The sequence below is a fragment of the Zalophus californianus genome, chromosome 3 (assembly GCF_009762305.2).
Source record: "Zalophus californianus isolate mZalCal1 chromosome 3, mZalCal1.pri.v2, whole genome shotgun sequence".
Taxonomy (NCBI): Eukaryota; Metazoa; Chordata; class Mammalia; order Carnivora; family Otariidae; genus Zalophus; species Zalophus californianus.
Genome location: NC_045597.1, coordinates 63,545,908 through 63,567,321, shown reverse-complemented (window position 1 = coordinate 63,567,321; position 21,414 = coordinate 63,545,908). Strand labels below are relative to the sequence as shown.

Here is a 21,414-nt window from a genome sequence, read left to right as displayed (position 1 = left end):
GTGTTCATAGCGAATGCCTGGATGCCTCGGAATCGGATGCAGCTTAAATCTTTCTCAGAGCCTGAAAGTCATCTTTTAAGGATCACATCTCTATGTTTTGGGTTTCAGTGTGCTTGACTCTGATTTTTCAATCCGAATTTTTAAAAAAGTGAACGTCGAGTGGTTAAGGCATATCTATGGATGCCCTTAGTTTTGGCGGACGGGAGAAGTCAGCCGCCTGGACCGCCCCAAGGGGCGAAAAGGGGCGGTCAGTGGGTCAGCCCGAGCCACGTGACCTGGGGGCGTGGACCCGGGAATGTTCCGGGAAACCGCTACCCGAGTTCTGATTTTTTTTTCACCCGAGTCCGGTTCTCAAACCCTGCACGTCCAGGAAGACTGAACTGGAGATAGGAACTCCAGTTGGGGCCGACGCCGTGTACAGCGACGAACCGCGTGGAGCTGAGGCTGTCTGGTGGCCCCCAGCCGCCTGCGGACCCTGCCGTTTCGTCATGGGAAGATTCTGGGTCTGCCTGGCCGGCGCTGGCTTCCTTCTTGCATTACTGGTTTTGCATTCGCGTTTTTGTGCCTCCCCGGTGAGTTGAGCAGGGGAGAAATGTCTGTTGGGTGTGTGGATAGCACTGTTGAGAGGCGACCGGCTGTCTTGGGATGGAGGTGGCGGGCCCTGGCGCCCGCACTAGCTTGTCTTTGCAAAAGCTGCCCGGGGAGCGGAACTGCCGACGTCCTGTTTTGTCTCTTGGTGTTAAAAAGTTTGTATATGATACATCGCCATTTTCCTGTTTTCTTTCTTTCTCCAGATCCCACTACATCTTCAAATAATTTGCAGATTTGTATTGTGATCACTTTGGTCTTTAGACTTATAAACCCATTTCTTCCGAATCATTTCTGTCCAGCAGTCTCAACACCTCTGTGTCAGCTGTCAGGGCATGCTTGAAAAATAAGCCCTTTTTTTTCCTTTGTTTTCTTAACGTAGAGGGTAAACGGAATCTTAATCTTCTGATTATTTTTTTAAAGGTTTTAAGGAAATTTGCTTTTCAAATTTCCTGGAGAACCAAGGAAATTCCTTACCGGCTGGATGTGGGTTGGCCTAAGCACTCAGAATACTTTACTGGAGCAACATTTTGTGTTGCAATTGACTCCCTCAGTGGATTGGTTTACATAGCCCAGGTTAGTAAAATTGGGATTAAAAAAAAAATTATGAACACGAAAGAAACAATTTCTTCTTGTTTTGCTGTACTAAGTAACCATATATGTTTATATTATGCTGTTTGTGAAGTTTTTTTGAGTTGGTTTTAAGTAAATACTTTCGTTTTGAACGTAGTAGATACTGATATTGTTAGGTTTTGAATCTCGTTTTTTAAACATTAAATTTCTCGATTAACCTTTAATTTTTGTTTCTCTCTACCAAAATAAAGATTACTTTCTAAAAACTGATCCTATCTAAGCAGTTATTTTTATATACCTTCAGAGAGGGGATAACATCCCAAAGGTATTAGTGTTCACAGAGGATGGATATTTCCTACGATCCTGGAATTATACAGTTGACACACCTCATGGTATATTTGCAGCCAGTACACTACATGAGCAGTCTGTCTGGATCACGGATGTAGGAAGTGGTATGTGTAGTAATATCTATTAAATTTTCTTGCTAGAAATCATATTTTTGCCCATGTTCTTGCTTGTATGCTTTAAAATCAAGAGTTGCTAAATCGTAATTTCTTTAATTATTTTTGAAATCACTTGTTTCTAAAAACCTCTATATTGTGCTTCTGTAGAGTCAAGATATTTAACAAGGAGGCTATAATTATTATGGTTTTTCCTTTAACTTGTCAAGGGACTTTTCCTCTTTAAAGCATCAGTTGTGAGACCATACTTTCAGGGATCATTTCTATGATTTGTTAACGCATCAGTTGCTCTTCACAGCAATTTTAAACCTCTTCTATGAAGCCCAAAAAATAGCAATCTCCGTAAGTTAATGAAGGGAGTCCTTGTCTTATTTTCCTTTACCAGTTCACTTTCAAAAGAAATTGTGCTAAGAAACCAGAACTGCTTTGTTGCCCAAAATGCAAGATTTGCAGAGACAGCTGGTGTTAAATGTTTCTGAAATCCTACCTACTGCGGCATGTCTGAAATCTTCTTTCCACCAAATACTTTTAGTAGAATGTGTTGCAAATCAAAGTAGGGACAGTTGGATTTATAGCTCTGGATGTTTTCAGAGATAGCTGTTTGCATGTTCTTGTCGCTTAAGACAGTACCAGAGATAACCTGGCATTATTATCACAGGATCTCAGGAATGAATGTGATCATAAAGACAGTCTTTGGCCCAGTTACAGTCTTGACTTGAAGGACATCCTGTTTCTTCATTTCTGGCAAATTCAGATACCATTTTGGAATTAATGAACTCTCAGTTTTTGTTAGAAGTGCCATTACCGTTTGTTCTCAGAACCCAAAAGATTTCTGAGCCTCAGCTAATTTCATTGCTTTCAAAATGTATTTTGGATGATAAATTTTGGTTAAACAAAAAAATCGAGACTACTTCTGAGTACCTTGTAATGCTATAATGAAATATGACTATTTTGACTTCTTTTTTTCCCCCCAGAACTCCCTGTTAAAGGCCTTTACTCTTTAATTTATTCCATTCATGTGATCGTTTTTATAAAATACTTCATTGATTCCCAGAAATAAAAAAAAACACAGATGACCTCTTTTTTCCATTAAAGGTTTTTTTTTTTCATGCACGGATCTGAAGACACTCTTTATATTCCTTCCCATTTTTTGAAGAAATACATTCCCTTTAATAAAAATGTGGCTGTAAATGAGCCTTAAAAAACAAAACAAAACGATGTTATATACTGGTGTTCTATGTCTTTTGCCAGTTCTTTAGAAACTTTGAAGGTTGCTTTCTTTAATAATATTTTGTTCTCTTGTTGCTACAAATTACCTCAAGCATTCAAATCAGGTATAACAATAAAAACGTTTTTTAAGATAGAATTGTAATGCAAATTGATTCACTTTCTTGCCAGTGAGTTCAGTGTATCCAATTCATCTTTTGCATGCCTACCAGTTAGTTTGGTCTTGGTATGCCTTCAAGTTGATTTCTGTTAACCACATTATGTTTTTTTCCTAATTATTAATACTGTACTTTATGTTTTCGCTTGTAAGATAACTTTAATTCAAAGAAGTCTTGATATAAGTGAGAAAATAAGGTACTAGTGATTTAGAAAGATTTATTCTCTTAGGAAAAAAGTTAATGGGTTGAGTTTGCACTTGTTTCTACTATGAGAAAGTGTAGTTTTAAAAAAATATGTATTATAGTGAACTTTTTTGTTGACCTACTAAAATTTGAGATTTGCACATGACTGAAATAATGATTTTCAAACATAAGTTCCTTTCCAATTCCTTCTTGATTTCTTTTTGCAAGGAATGTTTATTCAAAGTTGTACTGTCATACTTATGATTACAAAAGAAAATGATGTGCCTATAATTTAACATCATGAGCCTTCTGCATAAGGAGCCAGTTTTGTTGGTCTTATTTATTTGAATTTAAAATCTACTTATTTTGGAGTACCTGAACTTTAATTCATGACAGATTTGGTTGTAACTAATGAAGAAGCTCTGTTGCTTGTGAACTATAGCATTTAATTATCTGAGCCTATTAACTTTTTATTACTGTCAAATTCTATTAAATTCTTGCTCTCTGCTTACTTGAAAAACATGAATGTTTGGACAGTGGTTATATTTGTAACGTGTGCATGTTTTTCTTTATAGGATCCTATGGTCATACTATTAAAAAATACAATTCCTTTGGTGATCTTGTTCAAGTCTTGGGTACCCCAGGCAAAAAAGGCACTGGTTTGAATCCCCTGCAATTTGATAATCCCGCAGAATTATTTGTAGATGACACAGGAGATATTTACATTGTGGATGGAGATGGAGGATTGAATAACAGATTGATCAAATTGTCCCAAGGTACATGGCTTGCATGGTATCATAAGAATCCTTTTTAATAAGTTGGTTGTATTTAATTTTTCAATACTTGGTTTAATATTATAACTAGTCTGTGTGCGTGTGTGTGTGTGTGTGTGTGTGTGTGTGTGTGTGTGTGTATTTTTTTTTAAGAGAGAGAGAATACGATCTGAGGGTGGGGGCCAGGGGGAGAGGGAGAGAGACAATCTTCAGCAGACTCCACACCCAGCGAGAAGCCTGACATAGGGCTCCATCTCACGACCCTTGAGATCATGACCTGAGCTGAAATGTAGTTGGACTTAACTCACTTGACTGAGCCACCCAGGCACCCCTACAACTATTGTATATTGTATTATATATGAAGCTGTGTGTAAGGGGCTCGAGTGGGATGTGTGGGATGGCCAATAATAAATGATTCTGATAATATGCTTGCTTATTCCTTTGAATTGAATTGGAGGCAGTTTGGGAATTTATAGCGGGCTGAAGAAATAAGTGTTTGTCCTATCCAATTAAGAAAGAGAAGGTTAGGAACCTGGCATCCCAGAGCTGAGAGACCCTTCAGTTTGATTGATCAGCTAAAGTTTCATTGTATTGATTGCTGTATGTCCTCAGTAGTATTCTAGGTGCAGGTCTATTTCAGATGAAACTGCTAAATGCTACTCTGTGGTATTGATTGTTAAAGTAAAATAAGATTTGGAGAAGGAGAAATTACTGTTGACTGGATAAGGAGGGCAAGCATTCATAAAGCAAGTGGTTCTTGAACTAAACTGGTTTTGGTGGGAGGAGAAGATGGATGGGGGGAACATTCACAAGGCTCTATCACACAAGGTCTACAGGTAATTAGCAAGTCTTCTAGGAAGGGAGCTTAGGATGTAATTTTGGAAGAGTTAGAAAAAAAGATTTGAGATGTTCTTGAAGGCTTATCTAAGAATTTTGAAGCCATAATTTTGCTTTTAAAATGTCTGAGGTTTTTTTAGTAGGAAAGTGATGTTATAGAAGCAGAGTTTTTATAAGACACAATACTGTATCAGGATGTATTTGCAGTAAGCTCTGTCATTTGGACAGAGCATAAACTCCTACATGAAGGTTATACGGTTAAGTTATTACCCAGTAACTAAGTTTGGTGGTGATAGTTAAAGGGAGGTGGTGCAGATAAAGTAAGAATCAAAAAAATGCTGCGAAAGAAACAACCAAACTCAGGAGACAGATTGATACAGGTATCTTGGTTTCTTGTGGCCGCTATAAAAAATTGCCACAGACTGAATAGCTTAAACAGAAATTTATTCTCTCATGGTTTTGGAATCCAGAAGTCTGAAATCTATAAGGCCAGCCCTGCTCCCTCTAATGGCACTAGGGGAGAATCCCTCTTTGCCTCTTCCAGCTTCCCATGGTTCTAGACATTCTTGGCTTGTGGCAGCATATCTCCAGTCTCTGCCACTGTCTTCAGATGGCTGCCTTCTGTGTGTCTCTGTGTCTCAAATCTCCCTCTCCCTTCTCTTACAAGAACACTAGTCATTGGATTTAGGGTCCACCTAAATTTAGGATCTATCTCATCACAAGATCCCTAACTTCATACATCTGCAAAAGTCTATGACCAATAAAGTCACATTCACAAGTAGAGAAGTACCTGTGACTTGGTTATATCTTTTGGGGTAGAGGTAAAATTCAGCCTAGAACAGGGGTAATAAGGGAGACAGACTATAAAAACATAATGTGAATTTTTAAGCTCACAGGAATTGTAATACCAAATAACAGAATAGTTGGGAAGGGAGACACTGACATGAATCACACAGTGGTTTTGAGCGATGAAAAACTCAAGTGGAGATAGTAAAGAAGTTGATTAATTGCTTGAAACAAAAGGAATTTCGGGGGGGTAAAGCATAACAATTAGGCAAACTGGTATATACACAGAAAGCCAAGAAATCCTGATCAATTGGGGGTATAATTGAATAGTTTATTTAAGGCAACTTAAGGCAACTTAAGCCATAAGATATAGCACGCAGATATATAAGGTAGTTTATATGTTGCTCTGACCAACGATGTTTGCCATTGTCAGATTTCATGATGCTTTGGCTGCATGGAGAACGTGGAACGGGGCCTGCTAAGTTCAACATACCTCACAGTGTTACCGTTGATTCATCTGGTCGGGTAAAAATACACTGTCATTGTGTATGGAACTGTGTGTCTGAGTGTGTGTGTGTGTGTGTGTGTGTGTGTGTGTGTGTGTGTGTGTGTGTGTGTGTGTGTGTGTGTGTGTGTGTGTGTGTAGGCGTATGGACCTCTATATGGATCTTGGTGCACATGTGTGTCTGGATATCTGAATATGTATGAATGTTCGTGGTTATGTGTATCTGGGTGTGTCTGGGCAATTCCTCTGGGGCTAGATATACCCACATATTCTTATAAATGTTCATGTTCTATAATGAAGAGAGTTCCCCAAATATTTAGAAATGAATAAGATAGATTACCTGTGTCACTTAAAGGTGGAAGGAACAAATAATGGAATAGAACTTAAGTTACCTGAAAAAGGAAAGAGTTGCCCTCCTACTAAGAAAACTACTAGGAGTGTTTGAATATATTTTTAATTTTAGAATTAAATTAATTCTAGAATATGTTGATCAAAAGGGAGATGGGAGAGATTAATCTTGGATGCTTGAAAATAAGAGCCACTCAGGCAACTTTGTTCTCACTAGCTCCACTCTGGGGAATGGAAAACTTTAACTGAAGCATTTCTTTCTTTTTCTTTTTTTTTTTTAAGATTTTATTTATTTATTTGAGAGAGAGAGAGAGAGCATAAGAGGGGAGAGGCTCAGAGGGAGAAGCAGGCTCCCTGCTGAGCCAGGAGCCTGATGCGGGGTTCAATCCCCGGACTCCAGGATCACGGCCTGAGCCGAAGGCAGTTGCCCAACCAACCGGGCTACCCAGGCACCCTTAACTGATGCTTTTCAACCCATTTCTTTTTCCCTACCCTATCCACTGCTACTTCTTCTGCTTTTATCCACCTTTAAGCATATATATCACTTCCTTGGGGTTACTTTCCTATGACCAAACCCCCACCGAAAATGTTTTATATTAGTTTCTCCTTCTGTTTTCCTGTAGTAGCCTGTACTTTGCCGTTATAGTAATTATCACTCTATAATATGATCAGTCGTCTCCCTTAACAGAATATAGGCTGTATGAGAGCATATACTGAATCTCTTTTGCTTTATTATATCTCAGTGCCTGACACACAGTAGTCATCTTATGAGTAACTGTTAAGTGACTAAATGTCTTGCAGGATGGATGCATCAAACTATCTTGGCTTCATACTGTTAGAAATTTAATCCATTTCTACTTCTGATTCTGTGTTCAGTAAACGACCTTTGGATTGTGATTTGGCTTCCTATGTAGACAAAGTGAGAATGTTTTGATCATAAAATCTTCAAGTATTTTCCATTGTAGATAGGAAGATAACTGAACCTGTGAGTTTTGTTTGTAAATGGGAAGCTAGAAAGTTGGAATTCTGGCTTTAAACACATTACCCTCCTGAGCCCGGTTAACTACTTCCTTCATTGAATAAGAATAAGATCAAGTTTCTGAGCAGGCAAGACCTAGACCCAGGTGAATTCTCCATAGTGATAAGTGCCCTTTTGAGAAAGCTTGGAGAACATTTGATGGGGATACTCTGGCATTACAGAATGATGAAAACTGAGGGTGTTCATTTCCGCACACTTGTGTTTTAACAACAGTCAATGCCATCCAGAGCATTTTACATGATTAACTCATTTAGCCATCACCTCAACCCTATAGGAATAGTTAATTAGCTCCAGAGCTGAACTTGCTGCTGGTTTTTTGTTTTTTTGTTTTTAAGATTTATTTATTTGAGAGAGAGAGAGACTGAGAGAGAAAGTGCATGCACGTGCACATATGCAGGTTGGGGTAGGGAGAGAGGGAGAGGGAGAGAGAGAATCTCAAGCAGACTCCCTGCTGAACGCAGAGCCTGATCCGGGGTTCAGTCTCACAACCCTGTGGATCAAAAAAAAAAACAACCCTGTGGATCATGACCTGAACTGAAATCTCAAGTCGGGGGCTTAACCAAACGGGCCACCCAGGCACCCCTGCTATTGCTTCTTAAACAAGATTTCTCATAATCAAGATTTGTTCAGTAGGAAAGATAATGCTAACAATCTAAAATATTCAATCCTAGGGTCTAAACTATATTTCTTCCTTAGTCACTCCTCTAAGGCAGTAATCCCAAAATCTTCATCCTTACTAAAGAATCATGATCAGGAAAGGAGCTTGAGAAATTATCTTACTTAGGGATCAACAACCTTTCTAAAATGATACAATGAGTCTGTATTTGTTTCTTATTATAGATGAATTTAGTGGCTACTAAAACTCACAGGCATTGACAGATAACATTGTCAGGGTTACCCTGAGGAAATAGTGCTGGAATCCACAAACCCAAGAAATCCAGTGATCCTGAAAGGAGGAGGTAGAAGTCAGCAGGGCTGGCCCACACTTCCAGTCCATTCTTACATACCCCTCTACAATCCTAGCCTCATATCATAAAATCATTTCACTGTATGTATGCCATAGGTTGCATACATTAAAAATACAGTACATGAAATGTCATTTAGAGTGAATCTGTTTTCCTGTTTTATAACAATAGTTTCCTTAATAACTCATTCCAGCCTATAGCAAAATTAAATTAAACCTGTTGTTAGCTTACTGTCATTCTTGAGATGCTACTAAAGTCTTCTAAGCATCCTCTTTCGGTGGTTTGGCACTTTGGACATTCTTTGGTAACTAGCAGGTAGATGTTTAGTGATACTGCAATAGGAATGAATACGTGGCTCCCCCCTAGCCTGAGCTCCTGAGGAACTAGGCTGCATTTCTTTGTCTTTGTCTTCTAACCTAACCCAGGGACTGACAGTTTGGCAGAACTCAGCGGGACAGAGAATGCCTTTTGGAGGAATGAATGAATTCTCTTGCTTCTCAGTACTGTGCTAATCCTCTGCATCACAACAGAAGACCAGTTTTTTTAGTTACTCAAATGTTTAGTAGAACAGATCATTATGTATGGGCTTTGGGTTAAGACATGTGGCCATAAGTGGCTCTCCCACTGTAAGCTCACTTCGAACTTTAATTTTGTGTCTGAAGATAGGGCTTTTAATAACTTCTTCTTTGGGGTCCTCTAAGTACTAAATGAGGGTGATGTATGTGAAACTAATGGAAATAAAACATTTACACCTCCCCTCTCCCCTTCTGTTTTCTTTCTCGTTATGATGTGGATCTTTTCCTAGAAACACTTTTTTGGTTTCTCAGGTGTGGGTTGCTGACCGAGGAAATAAAAGAATTCAAGTATTTGATAAAGACACCGGGGAGTGGTTAGGAGCATGGAATAATTGTTTCACGGAAGAGGGACCTTCTTCAATCAGGTGATTTTTTTCTTTTAAAATGCACGTTTTATTAGGTGCGTGGGGGATGGGCATTAAGGAGGGCACTTGCTGTGATGAGCATTGGGTGTTATGTGCGAGTGATGGATCACTAAATTCTCCCCCAGAAACTAATACTACACTATGTGTTAACTAACTACAATTTAAATAAAATCTTGAAAGAAAAAAAAAATGCTTGTTTTATTTGGTTTATGTTCGTTTCTCTGAAGAGCTAGCTGAAAGTTTAAAATATTATTAATTTTCAGCAGGTGAAAAGGGGACAGAACCAAGTATGCCTAGAACACGTAATGGTATTTTAAATCCCAAGCAGAGCGAAAGCAGTTAAACTCCCCGTGCACTGTGGGATCCAGGTCTCAGAGATAACATATGCTGGACCTCCTACAGCCTTCACCCTCGGGATACATGTGATGAATTTCTAAACACAGAATGAAAATAGAAATCTTGAGTCTATGGTGTCAGCCTAGTACCGACTTTCCATTAGTTTCATTTTGTGTGGTACTCGCATATTATTTTTGTTTGTTGAAACTCATCTTTGGCTATGTCTACCATCACAAATCTATTCCCTCATCAACAGACTTAGACAAATTTTAAATTCTCCTTGGCATCCTTCAGCAAGTGGAGATGTCTGTTGTTGTTTAGCGTCACAGGAGATAAAAACGTTGAGAAAGTCAACATTTATATTAATTTTGCATACATTCTATAAAATGTCTTTCTCCTTAGATTTACTCCGGACGGGAAGTACGTGGTGGTAGCCCAGCTGAAACTTAGCAGGCTCTTACTGGTGGCAGCGCCCCCAGTGGGAAGCATCAGTAACTGTTCTGTAATCGGCTCGATCCAACTAGCAGATCAAGTTTTACCTCATCTCTTGGATGTCAGTGGGAAGACTGGAGCAATCTATGTAGCAGAAATTGGAGCAAAGCAAGTACAAAAATATGTCCCTATGAATAGCCATTTTCCCTCATTCGGTTCGTAATGTTTCCTTTCGTGGAGATCTTTCAAGCGGAAGTTCAGATTCTCAAATTCATTGTTAAGCCCTTACAAATAATGTTCAAGCATAAAAAAGTGTTTCTTTATTTTTCCGTGACCTGGTGATGAGAAAAAATTGTTTTTATATCCTGAAGAACCATATGTTTTGTTGCTCTTCTTGTGACTTAGTTTTACTTGTAAGTGCATTAGAATATTTTAATGAAGGAAATGTAATATTTAAAAAAATGGAGTTGGAAAGAGGGACTGAGGTTGTAACCTGGGTATTTGCTCTGGTAGACCAATTTTCCCTGGGAGGAAGAGGGAAAGGAATAAAAATGAGTTTTGCGGGATATCTTGAATTTTATGAGAACTGCAAACCTCCAATTTGTTCACCTTATATAAAATGTACATTCTGCGAGATCAAGTCAGATGGGCTCTTGATTAATGAGTACCCATAGGATGCTAGCTCCTAAAGAATCAGAGATGAAGAAGCAGGTTTATCTTTGTGTGCCTTTTCAGGAGCTTGTAGTCCACTGGGGAGACAAGTGTGCAAACTGATACAACACGGTGACAGCAAGGCTTAAGTGTAGCAGGACTTTTGGAAGTTGGAACATTACTTCTGACTGAGGGAATCCGGGAGATTTTGCCAGGGAAGTCAATTTGAGCTCCAACTTGAGAAACTGAAAGGGGAAAGAAAACAAGGTGGTCCAAGTGGACAAGTGGTAAAAAGTTACAAACTTGCTGGGAGCTTTGGTAGGCTTTCTTTTAAAAGCCCATCTTGGCTTGGGTCCTTTAGCTGTAAAATACTTAATCTCAACCTCTCAGTGTAGGAATAAAACAACAGGCATTTAAGCACTTTACTGAAAGGGATCTTTACAAGTACTAACTACAATGTTTTTTTTTTTTTATTAAAGGTAACATTAAAAATTGGGGCCTCTCTTCAGGGCCTCTTTCCTTTCTTTTTTCTTTTTGTTAAATATGTACTCTGTTCATTCCTAACATCTGTCTACCTCAAAGAAGTTTTAGAATTATTTATATGGGGATGTGTACTGAATACTTTGCACTATTAAGGTGAATAATTTCTTACCTTTCTAGGCCTCTCTACCCCTTTGGTTTTAATATTTGCTTCTCCTTCTTTTCAGTTTGTTCTAGTTTATTCTGGGTTTTGGTTGAACCTGGCCATATGATGATCTTTCAGATCATTCCTCCCCTTTTCTTGTATCCATCTCCTCCTTTATTCTAGTCTTGCCCTGCAAATCATGTAGCATGTGAGAAATCCTGAGCTGACTTTTCTCATCACCCATTATGACTGCAGTCTGTTTTGCAGACCTCAGGGAATTCAAACTATTTTAATGCTTGAATCATGTCTTGATGCAGTTAGGAAGGTAAATCAACCAACAGGAAACTTCGTGTTCCAAGGCCTTCGATAAGTGTGTTTGTGCCACTCATCAAGCTGTATGATCTTAAATGAGTTTTTCTTAGTTTTTTCTCTTTAGTAAAAATTCCTTCTCCAGGAATGCTGTTAGGATCAGGTGTATGACAGATACAAATGTACCTTCTGAAATAAATGGTTTGGAGTACTTTAAAGGCAGAAATTCTTAACAAAAATCCTTCTAAATGTGCTATTTACCTGCTATCAACCATCAAGTTTGCTTTAATTGTGCATTTATTGCTTTTTTTCAGAACTTATCCTCATGAACTTTATGCAGCTTAGCCAATACAGTGAATTTATTTGTATAAAAAGAAAGTGATTTGAGGGTTTTGTTTTGTTTTTAAGCCAGGACAAGAAGTGCAAATGTCTCTTAGGAATGCAGGTTAGGTAAACTGATCTTGTCCTTTTAAAAATGTTATATTCAACTTTACTTTATACCAGATTCTTATAAAACTTGCTGAAAATTTTGTTGCCATATGTCTTGCTAGAAGTGTCTATTAGCATCCCTGTAATCATAGTATTTCACTTTTTTCCTTTGGATTAATTGATTAAATGATTTGAGAAAATGTCTTATTGTCATTTAAAAGATACAAATTAAATTTTTGGAAAGAAAAGACAATATTATCTGGCTCTCTATTTAATGTTTGATTTTATTGTTATAAAAACAGTTTATAACTTCTTACTCCACTGAAGAATTTCAGCAATCCTGAAATCACAGGTTGGCGCTGTGAGAATATCCTCCTTCATTCGCATGTGAAGTGTAAGCTGAAGCACATTTTGTTAGAGATCGCTCAGAAGTCCAAAAGAAAACAGGCTGGCTGAGATGGGGTGTGGGTACAAATAATAGTGATACTAGCTAACTCCATATATTTGTGCATTGGAAATGGAACCTCTTTATGCCCCTACTTTCTAGGTCTATTAGGGGGTGTGTGTGGTGGGGTGGGGGTGGGGTGGCTTCTAAATTGGAAAACCAAAGGAACGCTGGAGCTATCTTCCCTAACCTCCACCGCGACATCGGGTCTCTGCAATGGAATGTTTGTGTCCTCAGAGAAAACCTGTGCTCAATCTGATGGTAAACTAAGAAGACCCATATAATTTGTGCTTAGATCACTTAACAGATTAAAAGATTGCTTCAAGCATTGTGGCTGTCAGGCTAAATAAAGGCACTCAAGTCCCAACTTTTGTTCACCTTTGTTGGTTTTAAACACTGGATTTGAAAGCAGGATAGATTGGAGAGCCCACAGGACAACTGGAAACTGTCAGATTTTTGCTCCTTTGACTCACTCACCAAATCCGTTAGAATCATTAAAAACAAAAAAACAAAAAACTTGAATGTATGACTTTATTTTACTCTTGACTCTAAAATTTCAGCAATAATCAAATAAAAAAACTTTTTAGAAAAGTCAGAGTAAGATTCATTTATTCAACAAAAACATGAAACAACAAATGTGTGAAGGCACTTAGACAAGTGTTCTCTGCCTTGGTAGCTGACCATCCATCTGGACAAAGAGGCCCAGAAAACCATTTCCTTTCACTTCATCCTGGGGGGTTGCCTTATTTGGCACTTAGGTTGCATTATATTCTTGATACAAAAGAGGGCAGTAGAGTCTTGCTTATGAGCATTTCTTGAACCCAGCTGTGGGCCTTCCTTATACTTCTATTTTTTTAAAAAATTGAAGTTAACCATACTTTTAATTTTTCTTCTTTTTCTATAGCTTATATATCTTGAGGAAATTAGCTTATAGGTGACATATTTTCCAAGGGTTATTGGAAATTTTTATTGTTTAATTGGACATTTCCATGTTTAAGAAAAACAACTTTTCAATAAAAGCCAAACCAACAGCCAGAAGTGAATAATTCATTTTAAACTATAACTTGAATATGAGTTTAGTACAATAGAAAATGCATCCGTATTAACAGAGAATTATTCCCTTTTTCCTTACTAGATTTTTGTTTGTTTGTTTTAAACAATTTTGCCTTGTGGTTGCTGACCATCTTATAAATAAAACTTGATTATTTATGGAGAGGCCAAGTAATTTTTCCATCAGACACTTAGCCATAGAATCCATGAGTTTATAGGGTAAGTTAATCCTTTAGACATTTAATGACATGTAGATAGTACCTTTGTATGTAAGAACTGAGTGGAATTTAAGCAATGAAAAATAGCACTTTTTGAAACTTTCATTTCTTCCATTGTAAACAATGAAAGGATATTGTTACGATTTAATTCTGCTTGTATGTAATTTATGCCAAAGTGGCCTATCTTGGGGCAGCCTGTTTTTAACCCCTACAATAGTCTTATGACCCTGGTAAACAGATTTGTGGTGTAGTTTCTTTTTGGATGCTACCTTTAAGAGAGAATCCTACAAATAGACTCTAATCCAAAAACAGTTGACCAAAATAACATGGTGTTTGGAAATAATTCTGAGACCTTCAAAGGGTGATCATATAGTAGCATGAACAGACTTATTGAGCTTTCCTCCAGAATGAAGATAACGAGTAGAAATAACAGTGTGGCCAGTTTGTCCAGCTTATGGAAAGAACATTCTAGCAAAGAGCTGTGTAGCAGTGGAACAGACTGTGTTCATATTCAAAGTGGTAAAGTTCAGTGAGTCAGAACTTGAAATCTAGAGTTAGGTTGACTGGGGTTCCGATCCAGGCCCTGCCACTTACTTGCTGTGTTGTTTTGAGACTGCCTCATTTTTCTCTTTTGTGAAACGGAAATGATAGTATTTTCCTCATGGGATCATTGTGAATAGAAATGAAATCATGCATGTAAAACATTACACCTAGGCCCTGACACACAGTAAGCACTCACCACACCTTTTTTGTGCTATGTAAGCCAGATATGGGCAGCCGTGCCACCTTTGGGCTGAAATTCTTACTCTGGGAAGATGGTGAGACCAGATGACCTTCCCTGTTGTATGATTCTGTTTAGTCCCACTATTGAGAACTAAAGATATAGTTGTGATACATTAAGTCATCTATCATCTAGAAATGGCCACTTTTAAAAAGCAGAGATATTTTCAGTTCTCACTAAAGCTATTTTTAGTCATCCAACAGATGACTACATGTTAGATACCAGGAATATGGTGGTGAGCAAGGTGAAGACTCCTTTTCTGGAATATACATTCTACTTCGGAAAACAACAGTTTGAATGAAAAAAGTGAGATTCTGACTAGAATTTGTGGTAAATATTAACACTTGGTTGGCTAAATAAACACGCATTCAACTTTCTTATCTTGTATACCACCTTGAAGACTGGAAGAGTGAGGTGCTTGCTTTCTCAGCTTAACTGGCATCTAGGGGTAGTCACATGATATGATTCTGGCCAATGCAATGTAAATGGAAGTCTACTGGGAGATTTCTGGAGAATCATTTGCTTTTTTAATTAAAAAAAAAAAAAGTAGGTATACTTAGCACCACTGCCTTCTCCCTTCTTGCCTGACTTGAACTTGAGTGTGATGCCTGGAGTTGCAGCAGTCATCATGGTACTATAAAGCAACAAACCCAACATTCTTAAAGAAGGCAGAAAGATAGAAGGAGGCTGGGTTTTTATGATTGGGGAACCACTGTACTGACCTGGTAATCCCTTTCTCCAGATATTTTATGCAAGATAGTTGAATGTTTTAGTTATTTAAGCCACTGTTTTTGTTGGGTGTCTTCTTACAGATAAAAAACATTCCTAAGAAATTCAATATTAAATTCATCTGCATTAGTTTGGGATGCATATTTTTTATAGTTTTAAGAGTCTATATCCAGGAAAATAAGTTACTCTGCTTTTATGTCTTATTTTATGTCCTTTGATAAGATTTTATTTTTTTTTTTCAATTTAGATTCTGTGCATTTCTTTTGAGACACATTTAGGTTCCTGTGTCAGATTTATCCTTTGCATTTATTAATTGTAGCTATTAGGGTAGGATTCCCCTGCCCCCCTTTTTGAGAGAGAGAGAGAGAGCACGGAATGGAGTAGGGGGTGGGTAGGAAGAGGGAGAGATGCTCTGCAGAGCCTAACTTGGGGCTCAACCTCATGACCCTGGAATCATGGTCTGAGCCAAAATCAAGAGTCGGATGCTTAACTGACTGAGCCACCCAGGTGCCCCTTTTTCCCCATTTCAAATTACTTTTTGGTGGCATAGAGAAAAGGTATCAGTTCTTTTTATGTATGTGATTTCTATTCACCTTAATAAACTCTTACTAATTTTGATTATCTATTATAGATACTCAGATTTTCTAGGTATACCACTCTGAAAATAAAGGTAACTATACATCTTCCAATTATCTATTGCTCGTTTGATTTTTAAAATTTTAATGCATTAGCTACCTTGTTCAAAACAATGTTAAATGATAGTAGTGATATCAAGTATCTTTATCTTATTTCTGATTTTAATGGAAATAATTGGTACTTTGCCAATTAATACGATATTTGCTATTGAGTTTTGATAATTTTCATATTTAAGTAGTTTTTTTAAGATTTATTTATTTGAGAGAGAGAATGAGATAGAGAGAGAGAACATGAGAGGGGGGAGGGTCAGAGGGAGAAGCAGACTCCCTGCCGAGTAGGGAGCCCAATGCCGGACTCGATCCCGGGACTCCAGGATCATGACCTGAGCTGAAGGCAGTCGCTTAACCAACTGAGCCACCAAGGCGCCCTTTAAGTAGTTTCTTTAATCTCAGGATTTTATTAAGAATCACTACTTAATTTTATGATGGCTTTTAGCATTGATGTGTACAATATGTTGATTAATTACAGGTTTTTTTTCTTATGGTTATTGTTGGAAAACTTGGTAATAATTTCTTGCTTGGAACTTTTATTCTTAAAAGAAAGAGGGCAGTAGAGTGTCATTATGTAGAATTTATCAATTAATTATGTTCCACCCATCTCCAAAAGGAATTTGAGCCTCTTTACAATAAAATTTCTAAAATACATTAAAATAGAGTAATGTCAAAAATTGCATAGAGCAGTGTGAAAATACATTTATTCAAAACCTGGATTAATAGTTATGGCAATTAAGCATTAACTGACTTCTGAGATTTCTTGTAGCCATAGCAAAGAAGGAAATGTGCATATTTAATTTTCATCTGATAAAATGAAATAGATGCATGGATCTTTATAGGTGAAATGAAACAATATACCTTCAACAACAACAACAAAAAAAACAAAAAACTTTTTAAAATGTAATCAAGGAAGGTGTGAGAAAGGGATAGGGTTTTTAAGCCAGTAGCTCAATAAATACTAAGTATTCTTATTTGGTGTATATACCACTGATTGGATGCACAGTCTTTGTCAGGGTTTGATAGAAATGATGGTGGTAATGTTCTGAATTTCTGCTGTCCAGCATGGGCCATTGAGCACTTGAAATGTAGGTTGTGTGTCTAAGGAACTGAATTTTCAGCTTCATTTTTAATTAATTAAATTTAAATTGTTACATGTGGCTATTGGCTACTGTATTAGACAACACAGCAGGTGACTAGGTTTTCATAATAATGACCAACAATTTGTTTTTACTCCATTTCTTTGTTCATTTGTATAATTTGCTTTCTTTGTGGTGTGACCTTTTGGCAGTGTTTCTAATAATTCCACCTAACTTGGAGATTAAAAATTATCATGCACATCGAAATATTAAATTGTTGAATCTTTTGTTAAATATTTTCCAAATGAAAGTGAAGTTAGTCTGTGAAGAACGAAGGAAAATGATTCTTACAGAGCTTTAAGTATTTATGTATGTATGTACTTATTTATTTTATCAGTTCATCTCTGGGAACATATCTGCTTTTCTGTCATTTTTTTTTCCTTAAGAGAAACCATTTTCACATGCAGCAGCTCATGTTTCAATGCAAACTTGTCTCGTAGATTTTTTATGCGTCCCACAGAGGTATTCACAGTAATTGTTTCAGACATCCTAAAAATCAGGTTGGAAGGCAATAAAATGCAATCACAGCTTCATTACTGGTAATGTTGAATTATTACATCTTTACTAATGACTGCATTAGTTTCCATCTTTATTTGTATTTTAAATCTTAGATAATAAAATTCAAATAATTCTATCTCCATTTTTTTGAACTTTATATAATGAAATATTTCAACAATTATCAACTTGTAGACAATGTCATCTTATTGATATCCCTGTATACTTACCCTCTGCCCTTTGATTATTTTATATTGTCTCCAACATCATATTATTTCTTTGACTAAGCATGTTTTCTGTAATGATAATTTTTTTGAACATAATGTTACCACCTTTAACATTAGTAGTTCCTTGGTACCATTAAATATTGTCCTTGTTCTGATTTTACCTCAATATCTCATGTATTTTTAAAATTTCCGGGGTTGAAATAAATTCCATTTTTTTTTTTACTTGTTCCTTAAATTTAATCTGTAGTTTCTTCCTCTTCCTCTTCTTTTTCTTGCTTTCTGTGGCTCCAGCTCTGGGTCTCACTTTCTCTTCCTTTATAATGTATTTGTTGAAAAAAGCAGTTATCAGTTCCAATTTCCCAGAGTCTGGATTTTGTTGATTTACATCCTTGTGGATTCGTTTAACATGTTACTCTGTCTTCTGTAGTTCCTGTAAATCGGTAGTTAGTTCTAGAGGCTTTGTCAGATTAGAATTTGGTTATTTTGCTGGCAAGACTTCCGTAGGTGGTGGTATGTACCTTTGTCATGCCCAAATTAACACCTCTGATTCAAACTACTGTTCTGTGCTAGGGACTTGCATAGCCAATTGCTTCCTTGACATTTCCACTTGGACATGTAACAGTTATTTCAGACTTAATAGATCCAAAATAGATACTTGCTTCCTTTCTCCCACTCTCAAATGAGATACCACTATTTATTTATTGAGCTACTCCCATCAACCTGGAATACACTTACTCCAGATCTTTATTTGGCTTAATCTGTATATTCTTTCAGATTCTGCTCAAATACAGCCTCTTTAAAGAGGTGCATTCTGAATGTTTGTTCTAAATAAGCATCCACTATCATTCTCTATTCTCTTACACTATTTATTTTCTTTATAGCTTTTGTAATTCTCTGATACTGCTCATTTAATTTTTCACTTATGTATCAACCTGTTTCCCTCACTGGAATATAAGCTTTAATACAAGGCTGGGATGACTTTGCTTTTTCATTACCAAAGTGCCTGGCACACAGTAGGTGGTCAAATACTTGTCAAGTATTGACAGAATGAATGGCTCTCATTACCTTGTATTAATAGTTTAGTATATCATTAACTAACTTAAGCTTCTCAAGTGAAATGATCTTTTAGTTTATCTACTTGGATTTCATTTCAGGCAAGTGTAGGATTCTTCCAGCAGCCTGCACTTGCCCTCATCTATTTTCTTGAGACCTATTTCCTCTCATATTTCCTTTTTGCTTGGCTTTATTCATTTGTCTCTGTTTCACCATCTCCCCCTTATCCCCCAATTCTGGGTTTATTTCCTTTTTCAGAATTCAGGGCCTCATTGGAATATCCTGACTCATATGGTGACTTTAAGCATTGCCATTTTTATTGCTTATTCTTCTCTGCAGAGATATGACTTTTACACCTTCTCCCACTTCTTCCCCATCCAATTATACACAAGAATCTTTTGTCTTTTACTAGGTATTGAAATACTGTATTTTAACACTGTTTGAATTTTCAAAGAAACTTCAAAAATATTCTGTATTCTATATTACATTTTACACAGGTATCTCCAACCTGCTCTCCTATTGTTTCTCCCCATAAATTCACTTTTGAAAGTTATTTTCTCACAACTGCTGAATTTTGTATGTCCAACTGACGTTCAGTGAAGCTGGGATGATACTTCATGTGAAAAAATAGGTGGTTTGAATCATGCCACCCGCCCCTCACCATCCCCAACATATCCAGGTCCTGATCTCTAGAACTTGTGAATGTTACCTTATATACAAAAAACAAAGACATTGCAGATGTGACTACATTTAGGATTTTGAGATATGGTTATCCTAGATTATCTGGGTAGGCCCTAATATACTCATATGTTTCCTTGTAAGAGGGAGGCAGAGGGAGATTTGACTTACAGAAGGGAAGACAGTGTGACCATGAAGGCAGAGCTTGGAGTGATGCTGCCACAAGCCACGGAATGCCAACAGCCACCAGAAGCTGGAAGAGGCAAGGAGTGGATTCCTTTCTAGCACTTCCAGTGGGGACATGGCCCTGCTTGGATCTTGATTTTGGCCTAGTGTTACTGATTTTGGCCTTCAGTATTATGAAAGAATGTGAATTTCTGTTGTTTAGAGCCACTAAGTTGGTGATAATTTGTTACAGCCACCACAGGAAACATACAGAAAACAGATTGCTAGTAAAAATTTGAATTTTAAAGGTGTCGCTCGTAAAGGCTCAGAAGGAAATGAGGAACATGTTTTTAGAAACTGGAGGAGAGGGGTTATTTATTATATACTGGGAACAAGCATAAGAATGGCTACAAATCATAAAACAATGGAATATCTTTACATTGCTGAAAAATAATAAGGTCAATCTAGAATTCTATGTCCAACAAATGTTTCTTTGAAAACTGAAGAAAAGTAAAGATATTTCAAGCAAACAAAAGCTGGAATATTCTTTGCCATCAAATCTATACTGTAAGAAATATTAAATGAAGATTGTTAGTCTGAAAGAAAATGATACCATTTGAAAACTTGGATCTACACAAAGGAATAAAAAGGGCCTGAATTGGAAAATTTGTGGCTAAATATAAAGGACATTTTTTTTCTTTTAGAAAAATTTCTTTTAAAGAAAACTCTTTAAAGCAAAACTAATAACATGCATTGATGAATTTATATAACATGTAGAAGTAAAAAGATGATAAAAATATAAAGGATGAGATGAGGAAAAGAAAACATACTATCCTAAGAATACGAGAAATGATACAATATCATTTGAAAGTAGATTCTGACAATGTAAAGAGCAGTATTGTAACTTCTAGTGTAACCAAAAGTGAAACAAACATATGTGTAATAGCCAATAAAAAAAAGTAAAATGCTATACAAATAGTCAATTCTAAAAGAAGCCTGAAGAATAGGGAAATGGAACAAAACAAATGGGACAAATAGCAGCATAATTGCAGATTTAAGCCCTGTCATAATTAAATACTACATTAAATGTAAATGGCTTAAATACTCCAGTTAATATTCAGTGATAGACTGAATAAAAAATATACAAGAGATAAACTTTATATATAAAGACAAGATAATTAAAAGTGAAAGGATGAAAAAAGATATTCCATTATAAACAGTAATTATAATAAAGCTGAAGTAGCTCTATTACTCTCAAAGTAGCCTTCAGAATAAGATATATTACCGGAGATAAAGAAAGCTTATAATGATAACAGGATCTGTTTTTGTCAGGATGAGCTAAAAGTCAAAATGTATATATGATTAATAGCAATATTTTGGAAATAGATTGACAATAAAACAGAAATAGACAAATCCACCATCAAAGTTGAAAATTTTAAAACCCATCTCTCAGCAACTGATAGAACAACTAGACACACAAAAAAATATCTAGATATCTGAATAACACTATCAAGTTTACCAAATGGATATTTATAGAACACTATGTACAACAACTGCAGGATACACATTCCTTTTAAGTGCAC

At 36.7% G+C, this 21,414-nt stretch overlaps 1 protein-coding gene across 1 annotated transcript; it reads left to right on the top strand.

Annotated features, from left to right (window-relative positions):
- The first annotated feature begins 288 nt into the window (after nucleotides 1-288).
- On the top strand, nucleotides 289-12,418 carry NHLRC3 (NHL repeat containing 3). The gene is made up of 7 exons (XM_027590434.2): nucleotides 289-572; nucleotides 1,012-1,164; nucleotides 1,466-1,613; nucleotides 3,766-3,966; nucleotides 6,020-6,111; nucleotides 9,271-9,383; nucleotides 10,122-12,418. The coding sequence occupies exons 1-7, from the start codon at nucleotides 489-491 to the stop codon at nucleotides 10,372-10,374; spliced, it is 1,044 nt and encodes a 347-aa protein (XP_027446235.1). The 5' UTR covers nucleotides 289-488; the 3' UTR covers nucleotides 10,375-12,418.
- The last annotated feature ends 8,996 nt before the right edge of the window (nucleotides 12,419-21,414 follow it).